Genomic DNA, 11754 nt, shown 5'->3' with positions numbered 1-11754 from the left:
TAACGCGGCGGCGGTGGGGACGGGGTTAGATTTGGTGAACCAATCGCGTCCTCCCCCCCCCACCACGTGCGCCCCCCCACCACCACGACCCCCCCCACCACCACGACCCCCCCCACCACCACGACCCCCCCCACCACCACGACCCCCCCCACCACCACGTGCGTCTCAATGGCGGCTGCGGTCTCTAGGCGCGGGGTCTCCCTGGCCGCCGCTCTTCCCCGCCTCGCCGCATCCACGGTCTTTACGGGAGTCTCTCGTCCTCCCCCCGCTCTTCCCCGCCTGGCCTCGCTGGCAACTTTGACCCCCCCGAAGATCTCCACAATCCCCACGATGCATCGCTCCGCAGTCCCCTCTCGGTGTTCTGCGGTCGCTGTGTTCGTCTCCGGGGTCAGCCCAAATCCGTTTTTACGCAGTCCTTCCTCAGTTGTACCCCCTCGGGGGGCTTCTACGAGCACACCGAGCGGCCCTTCGCGTGCGTTTTCAAGCGGAGCCCGTGGTGACGACGAGGAGGATGATGATGAGGCGACGAGCGGCAGGAGGAGGAGGAAGAAGATTTGGGATCCGACCGGTGAGAGTGGCCAAGCGGTGACCGGTCTGAAGTAATGAATGGGCCACTGCGTTGGGGCGGCATTCGTGGCTGATGATAATGAGAATTGCATTTTAAACCGAACAAGTTCTCAGCCGTGAGAAGAGGTTTTCCCCTTTTTTCTGGCAACAAAACAGCTTTGTTAAGATGTTAAAACGCCAAACTGAAACCTTTTACAAGGAGTCATGTCTGCATTAACCACTGCTTGTGGTCAGAATGCAAACAAAAACATACTCTGATAATATATGCATTGTCTTTGAAAGCTCGCTCTGGTGTGGACCAATCAGTTTCAAAGACAATGCATATATTATCAGAGTATGTTTTTGTTTGCATTCTGACCACAAGTATTGTGGTTAATGCAGACATGATTCCTTTTAAAAGGTTTCAGTTTGAGTGTTTTAACATCTTAACCACCTGTTTTGTTGCCAGAAAAAAGTGGAAAACCGATTCTCATATTTTGGTACTGGCAAAGGAGGTCCCATGATGAAGTTATCAGCCATTTGTCAATCCACTGCTGTGGATAAGGGTCGCATCGGCGCCTTGCTGGTCGTGGGGTTGTTTGATCACACTTCGCGTCGGTCATTGCCGGGTTGGTGAAGGAGAGTTCGTCCAGGGACACTTGCTGATCAGCAATCGCTACTGACATTCGCTATGGCCAGGAATCGAACTCCGTTGGCCAAGGTCACATCGGAGGCCAAGGTCACATCGGAGGGCAAGAATCAATGCACTATCACTCTTCACCTTCCGGTGGTAGTTCTGATTCGCTCTATACAGTAAGCGGTCGTCTGCTGTCATATTTTTTTGCATTAGGGGGCCTTACACTACTGGACTGAGCGATTCCCAGAAAGCGTGTTGTGCGTGGGACCTGCGATTGGTCGATGATGTCATTCGGCTGGAGCGGTGCTTGAGTGAGCGTTCATTGTAGCGGAGCGCAATCATTCTTCATCCTGCTGAACGAGCAAGACTGCGCTTCAGGTGCCCATTGACGATACACCTGGGATGGGGACACGTGCAAATAAAGCGGTTGAACATTTCAACAAAAATCGGTACTTGCACAACTTACTCAATTTGATTCTAAATAGCATCGCCCCCCTACTGCGACGAAAACGTGGCAGGACCCTCCTGAAAAACGTCATGAGACTGAGGCTTTCTCGGGTAAACAAATTTAATAACAGCAGGAGCATGGTGAAAGCCTAAGAACGATTTATAACCTTGCACGAAGAGGTTGTTGTAGACTGATGCAAGGTTGTGATATGTGGTGGTCAGCAAAGGGTAGTTAAATAAACAAATTGTGTTTTTTTATTCTATGCTCCCACGTGTACTCTCCCCAATTTCACCAACCCGCACTAATCAGCATGGTGACCTATGGTTAAAATAACCCCCACGATCCATCCAGCAATGTGCAGTTTTGGCGCAATGGTTGTCATGATTCGCAAACACTTGGCTTGTTTGATAGTTGCATGTGTGTGTGCCATAATTTGCAGCGACAGAGTCTGGCGAGGACATGGATGAGCAGCAGCAACAACAGCAGCACTTGTCTGAGATGGAGGCCATGCTGGATCCCAGAGCGCATGTGGCGGGGGACATCGTAGGGATGTCTCTGGACGTTCTGGTCGCTGCTCTGCATCAAGAGAACGGACGTGACCTCTGTGTCATTAATGTTCCGCCAGAGCTCAACTACGTGGACTACTTTGTGGTTGTCACCGGGAGCTCAACGCGACACCTGCGCGCCATGGCCGAATACACGCACAGCTTGGTGCGGTGGCGTGAGCGAGCAGAATCAGAATCTTTAGACTGGAGAAATTCGATGAGCTATGAAGCTCTTTTCACAGATGCCCAGTAGGAGCAGTGGGAGTGGCGTAGTAATCGAGCGTGCAGGCAGTGAAACTGAATCGAGGCCAATGAGCAGAAATGGCCTGAGCCCTGTGTTACAGAGGGAAGGAATTGGAAAAGGGGGTCCCATTTCATCCCTTGAACCAATGCTATGACGACCACACTGCCACCGAGGGGTGGACCAGCTTTTGTGAGGCTGATGTTTAATGACTTCAGTTTAACAGTGGGGGTTGCCAAGGTTTGACAGCATTGCCAAGTGTTAATTTACAAAACTGTTTAAGGCCTTTACTGAATATGTTTGCAATAGCTTGGAAAAGCAGGGCTTTCCAAAACTCCAATCCTGGAGACCCACTACTGTCTATCCACATTTACTGAGATCATCGGCATGCTGCTCACGTCTCATGATTCTTAAACTCATTCCATGTGATGCAGACAGCATTGATCGAAAGTAAGAGAGATCTTGTGCACGTATCCTACTTTCACAAATAACTGGTTAAACTTAAAATAAATTCACGTGGCGTACACATTTATACATTATTAGGCATGTAGTGTGATTTACATTTAGTTTAATCGGAGAGAATTGGCAAATGTGGAAGGGCGAACTGCGTTGGATTTCAAAACTGGCATTTGCTAAACCCTGTGGTAAATAGTAAAATTATTTTTTTGCATGTGCCGGTTAATACCATTACAGCATGTTTTACAATTCCTAATAGCTTAGGTAAATAAAGAGCCAAATATACATTTAGCATGTTTAATCTATTTGGAATGTTTTTTGTCCTTCCAACAGTACAAATATCTGAAAATGACAAAGTATGAACATGTACGCATAGAAGGCCACGACACTGACGACTGGATGTGTATAGACTTTGGTACGTTGTAAATATATTGCAGTCACCAACTACATAAGTTTTATTCCATAAATCTTATCAATGTTATCAAATGCCTTTCTAATATTGTTGTGTACAAAAATGTATGTGTGCACTTGAATTCAGCTGTGGCTCATAGTGATCTGTGTGTTTAAAACAGGTAACATTGTTGTTCACTTCATGTTGGAGGATGTGCGCGAGCGCTTGGAGTTGGAGAAGCTTTGGACTTTACGCGAGGACGATGATCAGTTGTCGAGCATCCCATGTGAAACCTTCCCGCTGGAGTTTGTCGGAGATCCTACCGAGTTCTTTAAGCAAGAGGTGCTCACAAAGAAGACCACCCCACATGCTCCCTTCGGGTGAATGAACAAAAGTTGAATTTGTGAATGTTGTCAAGAATATGTAAACATTTGGTCATGCCAGCCTGTGGCACCTTTGTAAGTTGTGTTATATATTTTTTGCGAAATAAACGTTTCCCGTTTAGTTTCTTGCACTTTGTATGCTTGTATTTTGAATGCATAGCATATCAGCATCTCAATCACTACAGTACAACACCATGCACAAATGCTGTCACCAGTGTTTTATTCAAACGTAAAATAGTTTTTGCAATACACGTAGATTGTATCAAACTGAATATTTTTTTTATCACCAAAACAAATCGTGTGCCTTATTCAAGAAATCCATTGGCTTGCATTACCCGTAATTAAAAAAAGTATTGAAAACAAAGTTATTCTGTGATGAAATTCCAAACATAGGGAAGCAAGCAATGAATACCGTTTCAACAGCATAGTTAAACTTTTTTTTTCTTGGAACCTACACAGGGTTGGGTGGCTTATTCGATTACCGAGGAGCTAACTGTGCTCCTGCTGTTTGAGCCACTCCAGGAACTTCTTGGCTGACATTCTGTCCAGCATCACGTTCATGTCATTGGTGAAGCTGCCGTCTGCGTGTCGCTTCTCCAAACCCGCGCCGTCCTGCACATCCACCCTATGGAACAAACACCAACAGAGATTATCCTATAGGATCTGTCGTTGGCCCCTTTCTGGCCCATGGACATTCGCCTCGGCGTGTTAACGCTTCTGCCCCCTATTGACAATAAGGGGAACTACCGGCCTGCAGAATGGTGAGTGACAATCACCTTTACATATTTAACAGGCTTCTGGTAAATGCTCCTCGTTAGCACTTATGAAGGCCAACGTGGCATGCCAGAGGGTGGTTGTGACATGCACTGCCCAATTACCGACGTCTCCCCCGTGCTGATGTTTACAACTGCACCAGGTCATCATGACAGACAACCTGGATGGGAAGGGTGGTCCGGAATGCGTGTAACATGTGTGCGTATATATTTATTATTGAGGGAGTGAAGATTTAGGGGTGACGCTGATTCTTGCCCCCGCAATAAGTGCATCAAATTGCATGTGGGTTTTTTCATGAACGCAATTCATGTGACCTAACAGCCCTGAGAGGTGTATGTATGTTGAACTTATGTCGCACCATACATAGCCAAATGTGCTAATCGGAGGTGCGCATTTCGGTGCTAAAATACACCGCAATGTTAAAATAATTGTTGGATTGTGAGCCCAAATTGTAACAGCGTGTTGCAGTCAAAATGCAAACAAAAAACACACTGATAACATATGCATTGTCCTTGAAACTGATTGGTCCACACCAAGGGACGGCTTGTGCAGCTCTTTCCACTGCCCACTGTTGTATCTATGCCCTGTTTTCCGTTATTAATATTAAGATTAATTAAGAATTTTTTTTTATATCTATTTTTTTAAATTAAATAATGAAAACAACTCACAAGCACACCAGGAATCCATGAAACATGGAGGGTGGTTAAAATGATAAGAATTCGGTCACAGAGAGGTCAGAGACATCCAGATGGACAAAGATCGATGGCCTGACCTCCCAAGACATCTTGAGATGCACGGAGGGGGTGCAGAGCAGAGTAAAGGATAATAACGGTTGCCACTCGCGTTTTCTTAACGTTTTCCTAACCGAAAAGTAGAAACTTAACAAAGAGAATTAACCAACAAACCATAGGTTTTTTTTATTAGTAATTATCTTATATTACTCGTATTCACCGCATACATATTATTTAGAATTATATGTTTCCTATCTACATGACCGTCCTAAAAACTAAAGAGTACGAATTCCAGAAAGCTTAAGTGGAAACATAGTTACACTTAACCTCAGGACATTAAAATATAACTCAGAATAAAACACCAATCTCTGGAGAACTAAACTTGGCAAAGCCCCAAAATAATAATGTGACGAGGATCAGTACGAATATTCATTAAACATAGACGAATGATAACCACGATACTAAGGCCGAAGGAACTCATAAAATATAATTCAAGAATAAATGTAACACACAGGACCACATAAATGTATTGCAAACATCTCCTCAGCCACCTTTGTCTTCCAGCGGGGTCTGGCAAGCAAGGAGGGAGCAAAAAGGTCACAGGGGGGAATCGGTGCCTGACATTCCAAAGACATCTGTTTTTTTCTGTTTGTTTTCTCTCGCAAAGAATGCGCAGAAAGGGGAGTCACGTTTTGAGTTAGGCACGGGCGCACATAGCGAACGAGCAGTCTGGGTCGAGTCGTGCTCGGTCTCGCAACTCGGCTTGCGACGCAGCGTTGCGACAGGGCTCGCAAGAGAGCTGGGGCAGATCATGCCTCGAGGAGAGATGGGACGACGAGACGTCGTTAAGGTGACAGTCTGAGTGCAGTCTGTCCGAGTCGCGCTCGGCGTTGCGACGGGGCTCGCAAGAGAGCTGGGACAGATCGTGCCTCGAGAAGTGATGGAACGAGGAGGGGTCGTTCGAGTCGCAGAAGTCTGAGTTCAACCTGGGTCGGGGCTGGGTTTCAGCCGTGCTCCGGCTGGCGGAGCGTCGTGAGGAAACGAAACACCGATGCCGATAGCAGGTGTCGCTTCTCGCAGAACGAAGTTAAGTGCGAGTGAAGCTGGCAGCTGCACGAACAAGGGAAGCACGGAGCAGAGAGAGTGACGAGTGACGACAAGCAATCAACCTGTAAAAGGGCGGAGATCGCCAAGCGTCGACCAAGCGAGCAAAGCAGAGAGCGCGAAGCAGTGGAGAAAGCCTGGTCAAACGGCTGTGAGGAAGAGGACAGCGCCATCGAATGCGCCGTGTGTCTAATACACACCCAGATCAACCAGCATCAACCAAAACCGACTCGTCATCCCGCAGTGGAGAAAGAGAGTCAAAGTCTTCCGAACGAGCGCCGCCGTCAGAGCTGCAGAGAGGCGCCATCGCGCCGTCAGCTACTGAGGACCGCCAAGCGCAAGAGCAGCACGACTCGGACGTCACCGGGCGTCACCGAGCGTCGTGCCAACTCGTCATCTAGCAGTAGAGGGAGAGAGAGCGCAAGAGCAGCACGACTCGGACGTCACCGGGCGTCACCGAGCGTCGTGCCAACTCGTCATCTAGCAGTAGAGGGAGAGAGAGCGCAAGAGCAGCACGACTCGGACGTCACCGGGCGTCACCGAGCGTCGTGCCAACTCGTCGTCCAGCAGTGGAGAGAGAGAGAGCGCACAAGCAGAGACACGCCGAGCGAGGGAGCAGCAGGGGCTCGCGGCGGCCACGCCCAACCCAGAGAAAACTTCTGGCCGCTGTTTGTATCCTCCCACACCACACAAGCTAACGACTCCCGGCTCCAAGAATTAATTAATATTACACGGGGACAACGCACACACAGCACGCACACGAATAAGACTTAAAAAAAAAATTGTCTTTGCGTTTCAAAAAGGGTTGCCATTTCGAGGTGGTGCATTCAATATCAACTTATCGTGCAAAGCAGTTGCTGCCGTCGAGTTACATGAATAAGAAATGTTTTAGTCATTCATTTTCGTTAACTGCATAATCACGCCAATGAAGAAGTATTTTTAGTCATTCATTTTCGTTAATCGCATAATCTTGCCCATGAATTTATTGACGTATACTTGCTTTCGGATAAGAGAGTGTCATGTGCTTGTTTAGAATAAAATTGCTTAACACCAACTGTTCGAGTGCTTCTTTCCAAGTCCATGCAAAACTATCTTATTCTTGATAACTGTATCCTGTGATGAGATCTGAAACTGGAGACCTAAAATAACATAAACACACTAAGATAATCGGTAAACGTTTAATCGATGATAATCGTGTTATCCTGATTGATATAACAATGGATAAACGAAGCTAAGCCTAATTATCATAACTGCTCACAGTAACATAATCGCAAGCATCCGCATAAATTACTACGATTATCTCCGCGATTATCATAATTTATGCATATAATTACACATAATAATTTATGCATGTTAATACACACATTAACATAATTAATGCGATTTGCGCATTTTTTGGAAAATTATTAATTTTAATTATTTTTATCAAAATTTCTTAACCCAACACATACAACACCACTCACTTTGGAACCCTTATCAGCAGTTGCATTTGGAGGCTTGCCCCCTCTTTTCTCTCCGCCTGATGAAGACCGCTTGTATTACAATCGAAACGTCGTGGGTTTTTTGCTTTTATTATTTTCAAATTATTTATTTTATTTGTATATATTTTTTAAATACTTTTTTTCTATCTACGGGACTTTTCCAAAAGAACCAATAATATAATTGGTTGGTACACAAGGGAGTGAATTATAAATGTATTCTCTGGATTATAAGATATACTTTCCCCCTCTATTTTAAAGCAAGAGTTGGTGGTGCACATTGTAATCCAATAGATGTGATCAGATTTGTACACATTCATTGACAATGAGCACAAGTTAGACATCATTATTAATACCGTACATCCTATAATCACCCAGGAACGTCCTTAATGCTCGTGACGTCACTCCACGTCGACCAGCCCCCTCATTAATATTCATAAGCAGGTGCCGTCCTGAAAATGGACACCCCCCCAACCCCTCATTAATAATCATGTACGGCTGACGTCACTTATTGGGAACCCCCCACCCCCCCGTGTCATTACGTCACTCCACAAGCAGAAAGGTGGAGCGTAAACAAATTTATTCTTTGGTTCTTTCGGTTAAGTCACGTCTAAAGATAAAATAATAAATTAAAATAATAGCATATTACTATGCTAGTAAAATAATAGCATATTACTATGCTAGTAATATGCTAGTATTTTAATTTATTATTTTATCTTTAGACGTGACTTAACTGAAAGAACCAAAGAATAATTCCTGCAGTCACGAAAGCTCCAAAATTAAGAGTAAACAAATTTGTTGAGGCACAATTGCTTGCACTTTGCCACTATTACAAAGTAACCTTATGTAACGTGTCAAACACGTCTGTGTGCGTGTCACGTCACTCCACGTGCGGCCCTCCACTCATAAATATTAACATTGACTCCAAGGAAGTTGGAGCTACTGTTGCTGCTTTTGTAACGCCAATTCACCCATCTTTATAGAGAGTTAACCATAACATTAATGCAACGTCACATCGCACTGCATCTCCTGGCTTCATTTCATTTTTCGCCACGTCTAACAAAAGGGAGGTCAACTTGACGCTTCCAAATTATGCTGAAATAAAAATGTATTCTAAAATCGACATTTTTCAGCTGCTTTGCGGCCATTGACTCCAATTACAATTGTTTGCAACTCCGAGACTACGTCTCAGAGCACTGCACCTAAAGTATTTTGAGTGTCCGTTTAAGGGGCCGTCCATAAATGACGTCATGCGATTTTGGACGATTTTTGACCCCCCCCCCCTTCGTCACACGACGTCACAAAAAGTCAGACCTCCCCCCCTCAAATATGATGTCACAAAGCTCTGCCCCACCCAGAAAAAATATCAAACATGCTTCGAATCACTTTAACTATTGTAATTGTAGTGCGTATTTAATGTGGCGCTGCACTCTGATGTTGTAGGAGAAAACATTTATTAAAACGTCTATTTAATTAAGTAGAACGTGTTGTCTATATTTATTTAAAGTTGCGCATTTTGATGTGACGTCACATTTCTCACCCCCCCCCCCCCCTTCGTCACACATCGTCACAAATGTCTGACCCCCCCCCCCCCCACGAGGTGCGTGACGTTATTTATGGACGGCCCCTAATACAGTGGCACAGCGGCATTGTCAGCTTTTTTATCACATTGTTGCGTGCAACAATCACTGCCATCACTGCAGTGCTGCAGTCTGACGCTGAGGTGTTTTATGCCTTCCCTTTGTGCTACATTAACTCACATTAATACAGTGCTACAGTTACATGCAGTACGATGTTTTATGCATTTTTTGCCAATATTCCCCGCCATTACATTCAGCTAATTAATAATCGTCACTCCGCAAGGAGAAACGTGGAGCGGAAATGAAAATTTGTTTCGACACAAATTACATTTTTTTTACGTCCATTGTTCCCTCTTTATCTAGAGCTCACCAGACAATTAATTCCAAGCCACATCCCACTGGATTTTCTGCCTTCATTTATTTATTCGCCACGTCAAACAAAAGCAAGGTCAACTTGACGCTTGCAAACATGTATCTGCTGTTTGCCACCATTGCCTCTTATTCAAATTGTTTGCTACTCCGGCGAGCTACAGCACACCATAAGTAAGTGTCAGAGCACTGCACCTAAAGTTATTGAATTTGTTTGGGCGCAAAGGACATTTTATAACGCAAATTGCCCCTTCTTTATGGAGACATTTCTCGGTGATTTCCAGATATTGTATCGATTTCCAAATTATTTAAAACAGCGACCAAAAGCAGAAGAGAATAAAGTATCAGAGCAGTGAATTTGAACAAATTGAAGGTCAGTTATGTAGAGTGCTACAGTGACATGAAGTGAGGTGTTTTATGATGACTTCTTTTTTGTGCCAGATTCACTGCTATTAATACAGTGCTACAGTTAAATGCAGTTACGTGTTTGATGACATACTTTCGTGCAATATTCACTGCCATTAAATTTACACATGCTACAATTATACTCTGCTAAATTTTTTCGTAAATATTACAGCTTCCGTCCTAGGATGGGCAAAGATGCTCGTTGTATATGTAAATCCAGGTGAGACTCCATTGAGATTACATTTCTATTTCAACAGAGATCTGAGAAACACAACAATACATTTTGAGAATCATGCCTGGCACATATAAGCCTATGTTATTCATTTCCCATTCTAAGTGTTTTGACCGCCCTTAACGCAACACATGTGTTCATTGTCCGCATTCCGGGCGGGAATGTGCGACCTTTCCCACCCAAGAGAAGAAGAAGGCAGGCAGGCGGGTTGTACCATCGCGGAGAAGTCACCACACACTTACCCGCTGCGCTTTGTGTTCATGAGCCAGGTCACAAAGTCCTTGGCCTGCTTCGAATCCAGGTATTTGCTGTAGTCACTCGTGAAGGAGCCCTGTGAGTGGCGCTTGGCGAGTGCAATCTCTGCACTGCATTGTGAAAACAAAAACACCATAAATGTCTTCCCAATAGAAATAAGATGAGCATTTTGTTACCCTGTCTGATCACCTAAACATACCACCACTTACATTCATATACATTAGGATAATATGATTGAAATCACATGCATTTTACCATTGACCAAACATTGCAGAATATTAAAGCTATGGTTGCCCATTACACAGCAGGCGAGCTTCGCATCCTCACACCCATCCGGTGCTCTGAGTGCGTTCTCACACGGCACACGATTTACCATCGCACCTGAGGTCACCGTCATCTGGCTCGTGTGGCACCAGTGACGCCAAGGTGAGGCCAAGCAGCATCATGACCATGTACGACAGCAGGGTGCCTGAAGTGTTCATGATTCTTCTTGGAGGATGGTTCTAGGAGAGGACGCAACAGAAGCAACACGTGTGTAGAGGAGTGAAATATGCGGTGGGCACAGATGATCGAGGGCAACTGAGGGCAAGCAGGTGCGCGTGTGCAACACGGGGTTTGCACGGACAGGCCGCCACCTAATTAAGGGGAGACGCGGGTGCAAACCGGGTCGACCGGTTGTGCACGCTGACACCGGAGGTGTTAATTCTAGATTTTAAGTCACGTAGGTGAAAAAATAAAAATGAAAACAACTAAATCAAATCACAAAATAAAAAATTAAAACAACTCAATTAAATCACAAAATAAAAAATAAAAACTATTTAGTTTTTTTTATTTTGTGATTTAATTTAGTTTTCATTTTTTATTTTGTGATTTCATTTAGTAGTTTTCATTTTTTTACCTACGTGACTTTACTGAAAAAAACAAATAGTATAGAGTACTGGAGGTGTTGCCAGGGAGACGGGAGATAAGGAATGATTAATGGGCTGACAGGCGCCAGCCTGGCTAGCCTTAAAGAGACACACGAGAGCTCTCGGTTAATTGGCCGGAGAATAAAATGACGTGTGTGTTTGTGTGAGCGGAGCTAGAGAGTTGTTGCTGGGGACAAGAGTGAAGACATCTCGCCGTTGCCGCTCAAGCCGTCAACGGACCTCAACCCTCACGAGTCGCCGGGCGGGTGAT

The 11754-nt window shown here is 44.9% G+C and overlaps 2 protein-coding genes across 2 annotated transcripts; one reads left to right on the top strand and one right to left on the bottom strand.

Annotated features, from left to right (window-relative positions):
- The first annotated feature begins 149 nt into the window (after positions 1 to 149).
- Positions 150 to 3769, top strand: MALSU1 (mitochondrial assembly of ribosomal large subunit 1). The gene is made up of 4 exons (XM_078859588.1): positions 150 to 568; positions 2071 to 2342; positions 3207 to 3288; positions 3446 to 3769. The coding sequence occupies exons 1-4, from the start codon at positions 169 to 171 to the stop codon at positions 3646 to 3648; spliced, it is 957 nt and encodes a 318-aa protein (XP_078715714.1). The 5' UTR covers positions 150 to 168; the 3' UTR covers positions 3649 to 3769.
- A 367-nt stretch (positions 3770 to 4136) lies between these two features.
- LOC144943791 (glucagon-2-like) lies at positions 4137 to 11057 on the bottom strand. The gene is made up of 3 exons (XM_078871668.1): positions 10957 to 11057; positions 10563 to 10685; positions 4137 to 4272 (listed from the first exon to the last, which is right to left on the bottom strand). The coding sequence occupies exons 1-3, from the start codon at positions 11055 to 11057 to the stop codon at positions 4137 to 4139; spliced, it is 360 nt and encodes a 119-aa protein (XP_078727794.1).
- Between the last annotated feature and the right edge of the window lie 697 nt (positions 11058 to 11754).

Source organism: Lampetra fluviatilis, chromosome 1 (assembly GCF_964198595.1).
Source record: "Lampetra fluviatilis chromosome 1, kcLamFluv1.1, whole genome shotgun sequence".
NCBI classification, from domain to species: domain Eukaryota; kingdom Metazoa; phylum Chordata; class Hyperoartia; order Petromyzontiformes; family Petromyzontidae; genus Lampetra; species Lampetra fluviatilis.
Note: the sequence above shows the minus strand (reverse complement) of the source record. Positions and strands in the feature narration are given on the sequence as shown.